The following is a 17299-nucleotide window of genomic DNA, read 5'->3' on the forward strand; positions in this document are numbered from 1 at the left end:
GAGGAAAAAAAACCTTTGATCTCATTCTCTTGGTGTGTTTTTAGTATTTTAAATGCCAAAAAGTTCCAAATGTAACAGCCTTACAATCTAAAGTTATTCAATATAAACAAAAAAAGTGTTGGAGAGACTATATCCTTACCTTGTCTCACAGGAGAATAATTTTTTAAAAGTAAGAAAACAAATATGCTAATTTTTTTGAGTCTCATCCAGTGTGGTGAAGTGGAAAAAAAATAAGACTCTGAGACTAGTATTTCAGGAAAAAGAAGTTTCTTGAAAGAGACAGCTACTCTTATTTACATTATCAAGGTATTTCTACTTTCAATTATATTTGCTAATATATTTGGCTTAAATTAGAAGTTTTCGTAGTTACCAAATGGTTCAGAGGTATGCATAAACTCTTATATTTGATGTACTCCATGCTAAAGGCCCCAAAATAACTTTTTTAGGTTATAAAAAAAAATTTAGAAAACTTTGATCTTGTTCATTTTGTTTTGGCGGTAAAAGTTTAAAATCAAAGCAGCCAACACATGCCCTACACCAGTTACCTATGGTAAGACTTCACAGTCTGTGGTCCTCAAAAGCAGCAGAAGCAGTATTAGTTGATATTTCTTAGAAATGAAAATTCTAGGGCCCCGCTCAGACTCTAGTGTAGGGCCCACCAATCTATTTTAACAAATGATTCTGATGGATGTCCTAGTTTGAAAAGTAATGGTTTAGGACAATGAAGTATTCTTACACCCTGACTAGAGGTCCTAAGACAAACTTTTATGTTTTATTTTCCCCAAAAAAGGGCAATGTTTATATTTACTGATGAGACAATTCTTTGTTATGGTGACCTTTTAGCATTCCTGGCTTTCTGGCACAAATAGCAAAATATAGTGCTATTTACCACATCCCTTAGGGTTAGTAAGAACCTTGTTAAGAATCACTGATAGAGGGAAAGGCTCTGTTTAGTCCTTCCTTTCTCCACCTTGGATACAACTCCCTCCAAAGACCTTGACCACATTCTTCCTTTGCTTACCTCAGTCACTTCTGCTGGAAAAGGAAAGGGTGATTTGGTTTGTTGAAGCATATAATAAAAGGGTGGAGGGAGGGCAGAGCCTTTGCACTGAGGCAAATTTTTACTAGTTACATCGTGTATCACTATCATATTTTATATTTTTCCTGATGTCAAGGATCAATTCATTCTTTTCAACCCCAAATATTATACAGAAAACAAATGGGGAAAAAAAGGGATTATTTCTAATGATTCTCATCAGGATAAGCTTTTAAATTTAAAAACTTTAGTCATCTATAATTGCTGTATGTAAAGTTTGATAAAAAGAAATATCTTATTCCTAATAGAGAATAATCTTCCACTAGGATTACAAAATTATACATTCCCTTAGAACCATAAATTCAATCAGTGGTTTATATAACAGTAACCAAAATATACCAGTTTGTAATTCTTGTTCTAAGAATTCATATATCTCTGTCCCTAGTAAATGAAATCTACTAGGTTTAAAGCCCTCTAGAAATGAGAGATCTTACTATATCCATCTAGTAAAACTCTGCTGTTCATTTTCTTTTTAACTCAGCTGTTAAGTATACACTCTAACCTGAGTGGCAGAGGGTGAGGGTGAACGAGTGGTGATGTTCAAGGTTTTTAGACACTATCCTCATATCAGTCTGCCTAGGAGTTAGTGCTCTCACACAGCTCAAAAGCAAAACTAAGGCCTCATGTATACCTAATTAGGCCATATTTCTAAGACAGTTGAACTCTGAATATAAGAATAGAAGAGATTATAACTGGAACAACACCTATGCAACTATTTTCTTGTTGCCTTTATCTTCTATAAGGTCATGCTTCTGACTCTGCTCCCTCCTTGATGATTGATGTGATTATTAGGGTCTAGGAGCAACTCCTAATACAGGAACCATTCACCTAAAAGGTACTGAAGAACAGAGAGGGCATAGGGAAATATCGATGGAGTGAATGGCTTAGAGCAGTTCTATTCTAGGTCTTCAGGCAAAAGACTACGTCTATTCCTTCCTTCATACTCAGAGGGCAAAAATTCAAAGAGCAAGGAAGAGGTGCCTCTGGACATAACAAAAGGAGTCCTCAGGCTCATACAGTATTTACCCTAGTTCATAAGAGTAGGAAATCACAATTATTTGAGGCCAAATGGTCATAAAGAATATGCAATTGCCTGGATCCTCTCAGAGCAGGAAACTGTTGACTGAAGATTTTCTATCAGGGGACACAATTAACATTAACTTAAACATTTAATTTTTCACTTTTCATAATTCATCTTCTGTAGAACCATCTGATCACAATTACCTGCATATACTCTGAATTCAAAGATGAAAATAACTGCAAACAAACTGGAATTCAACTTAGTAGTTGTACTTTTCACAGAGATAAGCATAAAGCAATACTGAAATTACCATTCACATAGTGGAGGACAGAACAAATGAACAAATCTGTAAGTGATGTTGCGTGCTATAACTTTTACTGTTGGAAGAGGTAGACATAGATATTGAATTCAGAAAAACTAGGAAGGATCTTGTGGTACTGGATTAGAATGAAAGGTGTCAGTGTAATAGACATATATATAGGTACAGCAGTAGACATTGATGTGATGATTATGCATGTGTGTGTATGTAGATGTATGCATACATTCATCTACTTCCTAACAGATGTATCTGTATACACATCTCTCTGCTGAGAGAACCTAGAAGCAACAACACTGTTAGCAATGAGCATACCTAGTGCCCAAATCTAATTTTCTCAATACCATCCTCTACTAAAAGGAACCAGGGCTCTCTGGAGAAACAGCTGATTCTAGGGCTGGGGCCGGGAAATGACAAAATGAGCCTGTAATACTTCATTATGCCAGAAATTAAGGACATAGTCATACAATGGTTGGGGCATTTCCAAAGGCTCAGGAGCCAGCTTGAAGGCACTTACAACCTGGGACAACTTGAGCACTGAAATTAGTAAAGACAGTGATGGATTATAGCTCATTTAATAAACCAAAAGTTCATGAGTCAATAGACAGTAAGAGAAAGAAGGAGAGAAAGAAAAAGAAAAAAAGAAAAGTTTCTTATAGTAGAGTGGCAACTAACAAACATAGAAATATGATGGAGTTGAAAAATCACCATTTTGAAACTACCATAGGCAAGAAGCATTAAATGAATATAAATCAGTGAGTGAAATTTTGAAAAGAAATAAGATATTATGTAGCCTCAAATATTTATCTCTCCACAAACTACTTATTAATTCAATAGAGCAAAATAGTAACATTACAGTAGAGGCACCTGGCAGACACCACCTTCAGCAAATGACCAAAGTCAATATCACTGAGCCCAAACTGACATAATATGCCTCCTGATAATGAGGCACTAAGAAAGACGCAGTATCATTTCTGTGGTGTTCCTGCCCAAAATGCATAACTTGAATCTAATCATGAGGAAACATTAGACAAATCCAAACTGAGAGACAGTATACAAAAAACTGGCCTGAACTCTTCAATAAAGTCTATGTTATATGAAAGACAAAGAAAGGCTGAGAAATTGTTTCACATAAAAGGAAAGTAAAGAAACATGACAACTAAATGTACTACAATCTACTGGATGGTAGGATAGATAATAGTATTACTGAATTAAATACCCTGTTTTGATCATTGTACTATGGCAATGTAAGAAAATGTTCTTGTTCTTAAAGGAGATAGTTAAGTATTTAGAAGCAGAGTCATGATGTCTGCAACTTACTCCCAAACAGTCCATGAAAAATATAATAATAATGACATAACAATAAGAATGGTGATGTATATTAAATATTCAGTTCTCTTTTCTTAAAACTAAATAATCTCAATTATTTTAGTCTTTTAAATTTATATAAGACAAAATAATTGTCTGGTTTAAATAGAAATTTGGGTAGTTAAAAAAAAAGGATCTGCAGTCTCAATCCAATTCAATTTAATAAAAAATTATTGAGAACCTATCCACAGGGGTCCTTTATTTAAAGAGCTCACAGTCTATTGGAGAAGGAAAACATGCATATAAATATAGTGTAAAAGAAGTGTACTATAAGCATTCTAAATGAAGCGTAAGTAAGTACTAAAGAAATGTTGGGAGGGAATGCTAATTCTGACTGCTATATTAGTATTATTTAACACTTATTATTTACAGTTAGGCACTGTACTAAGTGTTTTATATATTCATTGAATATACCAACAATTTTATAAGGTAGGTATTATTATTATCCCCATTCTGCAGATGAGATCACTGAAGTACAGAGAGTTGTCAGTTTGAGAATACAGAGAATTCAGAGATTCTAGCTGAGGATCTGGCCATAGGTTATCTAGCTAGCTAAATGGTAGCTCTGATTTCAAACTCAAGCAGGCTGACTTCATAACCCATGCAGAAGGCTCAATGAAAGAAGCAGCATTTGCCTTGATCCTTAAAAGATGAATACAATTTCAGTGGAATGGGAAATGGAAAGAAGAGTATTCAAGGCTGGAGGAAAAATGAAGGTGAAGGCATGGAGGTAGCAAATATAGATTGTATAATGGAAGCAGTAAAAAGTTCAGGGAATGGTTTGTAAGATGGAGGAAGAAAAATGGATGACAGCAGAGGATGAGAGATTAGATAGGCTTACAAAATATATGAGACACCATCATGAGAATTAATACAGTCTTTGATGGTAAAGAAGCTGATTCTTATAAAATGCACCACAATCTTGATATAACTCAGTGGAGTCAGTATAAGGAGTCAGTCTTTGAAACACCCAAACGATACCTTATTATAATAAATTTCTCATAAAAGACAGTACCAGAAGACAAATCGTCAGAACATGTGTGTAGTGACCTCCACACCACTATGTACAATAATTTCATTTCACAAAGGTTCTATTACTATGCGATATGGAAACTGCCAGACTTGAAAACAGAAAATCTAAAATGACACAATTCTACCTTAGCTAACAAGACTATAAACCTTTTAAGAAACAGTGAATAAAACGTGAGTGAGCCATGTAGCTCTGCTGTTATAATTCCATCTTTGTCATTATATTTATGAAAATAAGGTGATCCAATTAAAGGGATATAATGAGTAATATATTCCATGAACTCCATTAGCTATGCACTTCTAACCAGTAAAACGACCAGATATGAATGCTTAATGTCAAATTTTGAGTTGGTAGCAAATGTAATTTGAGTGCTCATATTAATAAGTGAAAATATTCTTTTGCCTTCACAGTAAATTAATTATAGAGCAAAACATGTGGCACTTAAAAAGTTCTGTTTCCATTTCTTAATATAAATATTAATAAAAATCTCATTTTTATTTAGTAAATTATAGGTTTAACTCCTTCAGAATCTATACTATAACTGAAGAGTATACAAAATATAATTGCATGTATAATAAAGACAAACATTTAAATTTTGTAAAATGTCAAAAATTCTTAAAACATTAACAAATTCATTAGTGACTATTTTTCAAATATTTAATAAAACACCAAAAAATGGATTTCATTTTTATAAAATATCTTTGCAGCAGAGTTCTTAACTATCCAACATAATCTTCCAGTTTGGAAGAATTCTAATTCTAATCTAACTCTTGACTGACAGAACAGAATTCATCAGTGAGATACAGGCAATATTAGGAAGCAGCATAGAAAAGATGAATACAAAAAAGAAAGAGCATTTGAAAAATGATTTTCAAAGAGCATATGATTTCAAAGAGCATTTGAAAAATCAAAACTTATATTTGGCTTAGTATAAAACTAAAGAATATGTGAAGATCTAATAAATAGAACAGTGAGCTATAAAAAAGTTCTTCACCTAAACAATAGCTAAAAGGGCATTTAAAATTCAACAATCATCCTTTACACGTACAACTGGATTTCTGAGAGTAAGGAAAACCCATAGGGCCTTAAAAAGGGGGAAAGGAACTAAAAAGCACTGTAATTATCTTGAACTGACATCACAGCTGCCTGGAAGGTATTTGCTGGGATCCAGGCTTTAACAGCTAGACAAAGAAGACAGGCTAGTCCTTGACCCCTAGCATGGTGGAGAGTTGAAACTGGTATCACTACATGAAAGCCGAAACCTTGAAAAGCTATATTCATTATGAAAAGATGCATTTCAAAAAAAAAAAAAAAAAGTTCCATCAAACAGCAAAGGAAGACGATAAAAGTAAACTTTTCTGTTTAAACCTCAGCCCCAGATAGAAAAGGCTGAAGGAATCTCAATCTGAAAAACTAATGATAAGTTCTAGTGCCTTCAGTTCTATACTTCAAGATGCCTCACACAAACAAACATTAACTATTTCTGTGGGAATTCATTCCTAACCCAAGCCCCACAAGATTCTCAGATTTAGGTAACCCCAAAAATGAACTTATAATCGAAAATTACAAAACTAACAGGGAAACAGAGCCAGTAGTCAAGTCAATAGAAAAAACAAACAACGGAACTAGACTTCTATGGGCATCAGCTATTAGAAACAACAAATACAGATTATAAAATCACTATGTTTACAAATTATAGCAAGAGGAAATTGAACATGAGCAGGGAAAAGTGTATTATCAAAGCAAACAAACCAAATATAATTTCTAGCAATAAAAAATATAATTATTTAACTGAAAACCTAACTATCAAAATATTTTTTTCAAATAACATTTTAAACAGTTGGGGGAAAATCATTATGAACTGCTTATTAGATGATCAACGAATTTTTGTTGATTTTTATTAAGTGTGATGACATGGAGATTATTTAAGATGTCAATATTTTTTAGATGGTCATACTATAGTCTGACATGTTATCTGGGATAAGCTTCAAAATACTTCTGCAAAGAAAAATAAAAGGAATAGATGAAGTAAATGTAGGAAAATGTGGGAAATATTAAATTGAAGCAATGTATATATGTAAAATTTTTAGAATAAAAATAAAATAAAAATGCAATGGATAGTATAATCATATCATTGGATATAGCCAAAGAGAGAACTAGAGATCTAGAAGATGGATCTGAACAGCGTATCCAGATTACAAGTAAAATTCAAAAAAGAAGGAAAAAACTCACCTTCCTTTGGGCTCACTGCTGCAGGAAGAGTATCCCAATCAAGGGTCCAAGTAGGGCAAGGGTGGGGAGAAAACATCACTTCAATGCCTTTTTCCTGAAAAAGGAGATAGGCCCTTTCCAAATTAATGAATTAATAAAATCCTGTTATGTTCTAAAGACCAAATTTCTAGTTTCTATACTGGCAAGGAGGAATATAAATTTTAATAATCATCAGGTATTCCTCAAAATACTTAGTTACATAAGAAATGGTATGTTGAGTTTCTTGACAGCTCAATTACTTTACTATAAATTATTATTAAATTTCCTATTTAAAATATTACTGAAGCAACACAGAAGTAATAAGCTACCTAGAAATATATTGGGTGTCAAAGAGAAAAGTCACCTGAGGATAAAAGTTTTTATCAGAAACAATCCACATAATCAAAAACTGACTCTGCATATTTCCATCAAGATCTGTCTTGAATTATATGAAAATTGTCCCTGCCTAGGAGCTATATTTAAAGGACCAAAAAGTCCCCACTTCAACATTCACCCAACGTTATCATACATACTAGCCTTCTACAAGTACCTACAAAGTCTCTAGAAAAGGATCCTTTTGTTTTAACCAAATGGTTCCCAATATTTTAAAAAAATTATCATTATCCTTCAATACATAAAAACATTCTCAGATCCCTTCCCCATGTAAAACTTTGTGCATTTACTTATTTGATCTACAGACAGTGGCTTGGCACACACATGGATTCCCAGATCCTTTCCAATCATATTCTGTCCACAGCCCATAGGATACATATACATGGTTCATGAATTTATCTTCAGGAATATCTATTCAAAACAAAAATCCCTGAGAATCTATCATTAGCCCTTTGTAGTTAGTTTATGAGATTACTTTCTATTGTGAAAACCAGCTGAATTCCAGTTCCAAAGGAAATAGTACAAAAATTCTTTCGTTGGGGTAGAGCTGCATCTATAGGTAGAGAGGTCTAGAGGACTTCCTTGCCTTCAGAAAGATAAACATATCTCTCTGACATCATCTACTTCTCCCCTACCTCCCTTATTCTAGTCTAGCCATACTGAGCTTCTTGCTATTCCTCATTTCACCAAACTCATTCCCATCTTAGGGTCTTGCCCCATGCCCATTAGCACTCTCCATTCTCCCCCCATAGCTCCCTGCCCTGGGCAGCTACTGATCCATTTTCTGTCTCTGTAGATTTGCTCAGGGTCTTAATAGTTGGAACCTCTGCCTAGGACACTTCCTCCAAATTCTCAAATGTTCATTCAGGTTATTTGCTCAATGTCTTCACCTCATCAGATAATCCTTCCTTATCACCCTATCTAAAAAACTATCCTGACCTCCATCACTTCCATCCTCCTCATCCTATGTTACTTTTTTATAGCACTTATCATTACTTAATGTGCTACATACACATTTATTTGTTTTTCTCTTTATTTAGCTACCTCACCAGAATGTAAGCTCCCTGGGGGCAGTCCAATTTGTTCCTCATATATCCAACATTCAAAACAGTGTCTGAAGTTTAGTAAAAACATATACCTTTTTTTGACTGAGTAAATAAATAAATTTAGAACATCTGGAAAATAAGGGGGATTTGGGAGGCAAGATTGTGCCAAAGAAAACAGAAGGAAAAAAGGTGAGATGTGATTGTTAGAAAAGTTTCCTGTTTTATACATTCACTTAGTGCCAATTTCATGTGTCCTCATGGAATCGGCAAAAAACCCCAAAACACACACAAAAACTCCCCAAAATGCCTAACTATACAGAAATGAAAAGTAACAGTATAAATAAAATACCTTCACAGAATATAGTAAATTGATATAATATTGTCTTTCAAATATATATGACAATAAACTTGCTGGTAAGTAGCAAAAATAATGGCATATTAAAAAGAAAAATGATGAGGGGAGGGTAGAGCTCAGTGGCAGAGCATGTGCTTAGCATGCATGCAGTCCTGGGTTCAATCCCCAGAGCCTCCATTAGAAACAAACAAAGAAACAAACCTAATTACCACCCCCAAAATAAAAAGGAAAATGTATTGCATACAATACATACTATCAAGTTAGAACTGAATGAAAATGGAAAGTTTAAGTTATTTTCATATTTGAACATTCTTTTTTTTTAATTGAAGATGCAATCTCCCAAGCAACTTTTATACAATCATAAGATTTAAAATCAGAAATGAATCATACAGAATGTGTACTGCTCTCCAAATTTTAAAAGGAGAAATTGAGAGCCTTTGGTTAAATGACTTACTGAAGGTAATAATGTTAATTTAGCTACAAAGCTGGGAGAACCCAAGTCACTTGGTCCCTAGCATAGCTTTCCCATGGGCTGTTCCCAAAGCAATGACTGAGAGTCTCAGTCTCAGAGACTGAGAGTGGCAGATCATTTTTGAGAAACATGGAACTCTCTGACAGATGATTCAGGCTCAAGGACTCCCCACTGACTTGAGAAAACTTTCTTAGAACTGCACAGAAGTCTGACTTTTCTGACTCAATCTTCCTATCTTTCCTGTCTTCATGCACAGGGATCAAACCTGCATCACATTCTGAAGGCCCTCCCAGCCTCCTCTGGCTGCCTCTCCTCTTCCCCTCACTGAAGCTGCTTCCTTCAGTACACTGCTTGCTCCCTATCTTGGAATTTGTTTCTTGGAGGACCTGAACTAACACATCCCCTATAAATTAAAAATTCAAGATTCCTTTATATTTTCACATTATTACAAAAAGACTTATTTTTATAATTGTCTATTAACTTTTTTCTGACTTTGAATTTTAGTTATCTCTCTTTTTTATAAATATTTTTAAACAGTTCAAATGTAAATGCCTTTCCTAATGTCATTTTATTGTTGGAAGAGCATAGGTAGAAAAATCTGAATTACCAATTTTTTTCAAGATTCTGCATAAGTATGAATTAAAGGTATAGATTTTTGGTTTGTGGAAATTTTAAAAATTAGTATTTTAATACAAAGATTACTCTCTTGACAATTATTTTTAAAAAAACACTCAGGAGGTAATGAGAGATTACTGAACAGTACAACCAACTGATCAAGACAAATCAAACTTTGGATCTGCTTTGATATCTGATATCTTCTATAACCAACTATACCAGCCTGTTTCATAGTTTCATCACTAGGCTAACAAAGCTTAGCTGAAGAGATAAAGGGCTGGTATCACTACTAAAATCTTCCTGTGCTTTTCCAAATCAGCAAACTTTATGTTAAGTATAGAATTTAAATACTTCCTAACTCAAGTATTTCCGATACAACTCAGATGACTAGCTCAAACTACTTCACAAATTCTCTATTCAAATAATTCTTCAAATAGTCTAAGTTAAAAACAACACACTTTTGCAAATTTTTTGAATGATAGAGAAAAGAGAGCTTATTGGCAAAAACTTTTACAATTAGTACTATTAGAAACAAATTATGCTGCAAAGACAGAAAAATCATGTGTTCTTATTATATAAAAAGTCACTAAAATCAAAGAATAAAGTTAAGACAATTCAAAGAATTCAAAAATCTTAAATTTAGACAAAATCTTGGAATGTAAACTGAGATAATCATCTTTATATTTCTTTAATTCAAATCATCACCTCAAAATTAAAAAAACTGAGACCAAGTCCTTGCAACAGAAAAACATCAGGTTAAAACAATAAACTTGACCACACATAATATGCTCTTGGTGTCTTAGATTAAAAAAAAGCTTTGAGAAAAATATTTAAAAAATATATATATATATAGACTTATTTGATTCCAAAGACACACAATATTAAAAATCTTCAATTTACCACATTTCACTTAAATGAAAAGACTAGCAGAAATATTAATTGGTCAAGAGTGATATAAATAAAATTTATAACAGAAGTGTGAACAGATGATTGCAAGTTGGGGTAGGATGCTCAGCAACATTACCACATGGAATCCTTCAAACAAGACTTTAATAAAACCAACTTAAGTACCATTAACTTGGTCATAGTGGGTCGTGGTCCTCCTATAAATAAAGGATCACTTTGCTCCTCTATACATGGGGCCTCATCTAAGTTTGGATGGTGTTCATTTGAGGTGGTCTGCAACTGTGGTAAATGGAGAAACTGGATCCCACACTGGGAAGCCGCTGTTTTTACTCTTGGCACTTCCTGAATCCTCTGGTACCAGGCGGCCAGCAGTGGAAATTCTACCAGCTTTTCCGAAAGTTTCTTACAGATAATTACCTAGGCAGAAAAAGAATGAAAACACATTATTATATATTTTTGTGTGTTATAAGAGTTGATTGAGGTAACTTTACAATTCACACATTTTAAGTTTACAGTTCAAATGAGTTTTGGTAAATTTAGTTTTACAACTACAGCAATAATCCAATATTAGAACACTCAACATCACACCAAAAAGTTCCCTTGTGACCATTTACAATCAATCTCTGCTCCCTAATCAGTTACAAGAGACCTCTGCTCTGCTTTTCATGTGTCTAATTTTGCCTTTCCTGAAATTTCGTATAAATGGAATCACAAAATGTGACTTTTTCCTCTTAGCAATGTGTTTTTGAGATTCATCCATATAGTTGCAATTAATTATCAGTAGTTTGTTTCTTTTTATTAGGATGCAGCTTTTAAAGGTTTTTATTTACACAAATTAGAAACATTTGAACCATCACCCCTGATGTAAATTAGTATCTGTTTTCTCTTGGTCAGATGCTTTCTCCCTAGCACCACCACCAAACTTCAATTTCTTTCAAAATTAGAATGTTCTTGCTTCTTTGTGAGACACTGAATGCTGTTTCCATAGAAACAGTTATTTTACAAACTGATTATGACTTATGATTATGAAGAGATAAAGTAAAAAGGTCAAGTCATAGAAAATCTCTACAAATATATCTAGCAATAATCAGTGCCAAAACAGGAGCCAGAAAGAACAAAATTAAAGAAAAAACTCATACACATATATAATTTACTCTATTTTAAACGGGCTTTAAGTTTAAATAAGAATTGATTATAAGCATAGGTTTGTTTAACTCTCTTTGTATACTTACTACAAGCACTTAAAACACTGCCTTGCAGAAATTACTCTGAATGAATGAACAAATAATCAAGGAACCATTTTTTGCTCTCAAAGAATGATCCATTAAATTAGCATTTTTCAAACTGCTGTTTATGACCTATTGTGAGGTTTTAAAATCAATACAGTAGGTTTTTTTAAAAAATGAAATAAAATAGAAAATATCAGAGTACATAACATGTAGTAAGGTGGGTTATTTTCTAAGTGTTTCTAAGTATATATATTAACATATATAATACAAAGATATATATTTATATGTTCAGTCACCTTGTAAAATGCATTATTTACTGTGAAAGTAAAAAAGTTTGAAAAATACTGTCTGAATGGTACTCTGGGAGCCAAAAAGTTTGTAATTCTCACCGAAATACTTAATTGCCTGGAAATAGATTATGTGCTAAAGAAATTGAGCTTTAAGCCATGGTAAATTAATCAAATAAGTAAGCATCCTTACTCCCCTTGGTAGTGATTTATTCTTATTTGTTAGACACATACAGCATCTTTTCTTCCTTCTGAAAATAAGTTGTGATTAAGTAACAATAATTCATGTTTTTTAAAAAAAATGAGGTGTTTTACTCTGCAGGACAGGTCATCCCGTTCAATCAACATGCCAGGCTGCTCTGCTGATATCCAGACAGCTCAGCAGGTAATGCACCACATTCATTACACCTAAGAAGATATATTTAAGGAGGAGGCTAATGAAAATATGTGAAATGAAAATTAAATTTGTTCCTAAGAAATGATTTTTTAAAATGTTACCTGGCTGACAAGATCAAAACCATTATATATATCAGAGTTACTTAAGGACAAGAAAATAAGAGAATTTATTCTTAAAATAATGGTAAAAAATTATTGCTATCAAGACCATAAAATGAAATCCTAGTGGCTTTGTAGTTAATTTTAATAAGGGGCAGAAGAACGTGTATGAATAAAAAGAGAAGCAATATGTTAAACCTATTCAAAATATCTCCTCCTCTGCATTACTTATTAATGAAGCATTTTGTACTTCTTTTACATCATTTCCTTAGTCATGTACTTCAAAAATATGTCATCACTGACAAATGTTTAGGTGAGCACTGTAAGCAGTATAAAAATAGTAAACAGCCTATCTAAGTGGAAATACCATTCCAGTTTTGTGTTTTTCCTAACAGTCTAGAACTCTGGTGGGTCAAATCTGAAAATTCCTAAGGACCTAAGGCATAGGATAGGATATGGAAAATATAAATTAACCACTAAATGGCATCCATGATTTTTGCAACATGCTAGCCAATAGAGAGATCCCCATTTTATTCTCAGTTTGATCCCAGTGGGAACACCGAAAGAGGTATTTAACATAGATATTTTTGCTCAAAAACCAATTTCTACAATGATTTTATCAATAAATGTTTTAAAAAACTCAATTCAAAGCATTAGAAGTTAAAATGTAGTAAGTTAAATCATAAATGTTCAAGTTACAAAAATATTTCATGAAGTGGCAACTTCTCTTCCAGAAGTAGAATAATCTTTTAAATAGTTCTATCAGAGTGTACCTGCTTATTAGCAGTAAGTTAAAAATAATTATAAAACTTTCTAGTATCAGAGAACAGCAAGATTTGCCTTCAAATGGCTATTCATTATTTCTCCCAGATGTTTGCTATTCTGTATGGTAGAATATTCTAGCAAATAAATTAAAGGAGGGGGAATGATAAGAAGTGTGCATTTTAATTGATTCCTTTTTAATCCATTCCTAAAACTTTCCAGAGGAGAGGGCTTTGTGAGGCACCTTCCATGAAGAAGTGCTGGGCTATTAGGGGTTAACTTTGCAATCTAATATCCTGTGAAGAGGGAGAGGAGCTGGGAGCAGAGATTTAGACATAACACCTCAGCCTCTCTCTCTGCAATTGTTTTTCATATTTGGCTTTATTCTGCTTAACAAAACTAGGTATTTTCCCTAACTCTTCTATTTTTGACCTCTGGTATTCCAAACCTTGAATTAGCAAAATTGACTGCTCTTTCATATTCTTGACCTTACTCCTGTGGCTAAATATCCTGGCCCTAGATTCAGCTCTGTGTTTCCGATCCAGACCTAGTAACTTGACCTTCATTCCTGGTCATGAACTTGATCTTGATTCCGATCATTTGGACTGCCACTCCATCACCTCAATGTGTGTTAATAATGCAAGATTAAAGGCTCAGCATCACAGCCACCATCTGAACTGAAACGGCTGCTTCATAACCCAGGATGACTTACAAGAGAAAAACAAATATAACAGAAATAACATCAAAGCTTTGGCAAAGAAAGATTAATTCCTGAAAGAAAATGTGATGATCCAGGAAAAATACAAACAAACAAAGGAAAATATTTAGAGAATTAGTTTACATATAAATGTTGAAACAGAAGAATTTAATCATAGAATATATGTAATAGAAAAGGCTGAGTGTACCAGTTTTCTGCTATTTTAACCAGAGATGAGAACAGAGTTCCTTAGTAGTATTAGGTAGATTTACTCAGCAGAAGACAGGTTAATGGTCCACCTCACCGAAGAGGGGGAAAAAAACATCCTCTCAGTTAGGAATACTTCCACATCAACTGATTCTAATCAGGTAAATAGTATTCAAATTAAGCTAAAATCAAATGCAAATGAGCTAAAGATGGATGTCTGGATAAAGATGGATGTCTGGATAATAGCAGGTGAGAATTCTACCACTGAACCACCAATGCCCAGCATGTATGTATGGATACTGATCTAAAAATCACCTTTATGCAGGTGAATCCAAATTTTTATGTTTTGTTGCATTTGAAAGCAAGTACTCAAGTCTTCTCTGTCACCTTGTTTTATTTTCCTTGTAGCACTTACCATTATTTGAATATATGTAATTTATTTGTCTACTTTTTCATTTTTATCTTCCCCTATTAGAATATTAACTCCATATGGGCTGGGATCATACCTGTCTTCTTCATCACTGTATTCCTAGTGCATACAACAGTGCCTGACATATGTAGTAGGCTTTCAATGAATTTCTCAAATGAATGAACTATGTTTATGCCACTTTGATTTAACTTTTATGAAATTAGGAACAAACAGTTATCTAAGAAGACCAGGAAGCCATTAAAACCAACCGCATTTCATAATGTGCATAATATGACTGCTCTAATAACCAAAGTAAGTAATAAGCACATGGGGGTGGGGTGGGGTGTTAAGGGGGTGAGGACTATCAGAGATAAAGAGAATTTAGAAATCATTTGACTAGGGGGAAAATAGTCTATTTTCTTCCCACCCAGCTCCATGGACAACATGAATACAGATGACAATTACAATACTAATCAATGTCTAAACGATTCCTGTATTTCTTTTTCCATATCCTTTAATTTTGAAGTTATTTTGGTTTCTAACATTGTTTTGTTTCCATTTTGAAGAGAAATATTCTTTAAGAAAATGCCAATTGATTAATACCACCTAACTTATCAGTGAGGAACTCGTCTCCAAATATATAGATTTTCATTAGAAATCTTTTCTCATCTGTCAGTAGAGATTCCTGAAGTGCTGGTGATGTATAATCAGAATGAAATCTGATATCTGATTCCTTAGGAAAGCAAAGGGTGAAATGCTTCAAAGCAGAAAAATGCAGCTCTGGAAAGCCAACTGGAAAGCTGCAGAGCTCTAGCTTCCCACGTTCACTCTGATATTATTTGTACCTTGGGTTTTTTTTGTTTTTTTTTTTACCTACAAAGACAGACAAAAGACAAAAGACAAAAAAAAAAAAAAACCAAACACATATATATGTATATGTACCTGTTCTAGGAGAGAAAACTTTCCATTTATAATCTCCAACAACACTGAATACCACTGCCAGCTATATAATCTTATTGAGCACAGAGATGAGGGTAAAATTTTTCTGATTTACTAGTATCTAAAATAATGAAATTAGTATTTTAAGTGACTACTTAATTATAAAATACAGCTGACAAGAGATTTTGGTATTTTAATACTGGAACCTCTAATATTAGCAGGTAATCACAAGAGCAATTTAAAATTAATAATCATAACAATTGCTAACATTTTAGCAACTCAAAACTAAAAGTCATAATAATTAGTAACAATACTGAAAGCAACCATGTGCCAAAACATGTTCAGACTTTACAACAATTTGTCATTTGTTCCTCACACGGATCCTATTAGATGGGTACTATTATCATCTCTATTTTACAAATAAGAAAATGGAGAAGATTAATTAATCACTTGCCCAGAAGCATAATGATAGTAAGAAACGGAATAGGGATTCAAACCTGGGCAGTCCTACAGACTGAAACTTATAGTAGTGTACCCATTCCTGGTAAACCTTACCAAGAAGTGATGGATACAAGGCAAGAGCACAATATCTGCCAGAGTGAAGTACAGGCCTTCCGCAAACAAATGCTCCAGGGGTGGAAGGTCAGAGGCTTTTGCTTTTCTGATGTGAGAAGGCTCCCTGTTGGCAGGAGCAGGGTCCTCGTGTACTGTGAGCTTCGCGAAGGCCACTTTCAGTTCCAGGCTCTCAGGGGAAGAGTCCATCTCCTCCGATGACCCCTGTCTGTGGTCCTTGCTCTGTGCTTTTTCCTTGGCCAGGGAAGGCCTGACTCCAGCAGCTTTCTGCTGCTTCAGCTTCTGCCGCCGGAGTTTGTCATCGTTATGCACTCTCACAGGCTCACTAAGCTTTCTTTCTAGCTCTAATATTTCTGCAGGGATAGTTGGGGGCTGGTCAGAAGATTCTTTGAGAAAATTCTCAACAGCTAAAGGAATGGTAAGTTCGCATAGCCTGGTCCACTGACTAACCTACAAAATAAAACAAGAAATGACAGGATTATTTACTTTCAGTATAGCTAGAAGAAAAATAACTTTCTGTTGGGAAATAAGACTGGTCTGGTGTATTTAAGTCTTGAGCTAAACCATCCCTGGGCGAGGCTTTTATGTTCTATCAAGAGATATATTACAGTGCTTCAGAAGTGATAACATTAAACAATGGAGGTTTAGCACTCCTGTATAATACATACTATCTTTCTGTATTCTCTTACTGAATAAATTCTTGCTTCCCAAAACCTTTAAAGTACACTCCCCACTAAAACAGCTGGGTTTCCGAAACATTGCTACTTCCGCTCCTGATCATATGTAAAATTTCCTTTAAAAATCCTTAACATAACTAAAAGGTAAAAAAAGAA

At 33.9% G+C, this 17299-nt stretch overlaps 1 protein-coding gene across 2 annotated transcripts in view; it reads right to left on the bottom strand.

Annotated features, from left to right (window-relative positions):
- The window catches only part of GSTCD (glutathione S-transferase C-terminal domain containing), a 109352-nt gene that overhangs the window by 82420 nt on the left and 9633 nt on the right, over nt 1-17299 (bottom strand). For both annotated transcript variants that reach the window (XM_045515764.2, XM_010953628.3), the window contains 3 exons: nt 16449-16916; nt 11034-11285; nt 7064-7157 (listed from right to left, as the gene is read on the bottom strand). In XM_045515764.2, the coding sequence (XP_045371720.1) occupies nt 7064-7157; nt 11034-11285; nt 16449-16916 (814 nt within the window). The remainder of the gene's footprint in view (nt 1-7063; nt 7158-11033; nt 11286-16448; nt 16917-17299) is intronic.

The sequence above is a fragment of the Camelus bactrianus genome, chromosome 2 (genome assembly GCF_048773025.1).
Source record: "Camelus bactrianus isolate YW-2024 breed Bactrian camel chromosome 2, ASM4877302v1, whole genome shotgun sequence".
NCBI lineage: Eukaryota > Metazoa > Chordata > Mammalia > Artiodactyla > Camelidae > Camelus > Camelus bactrianus.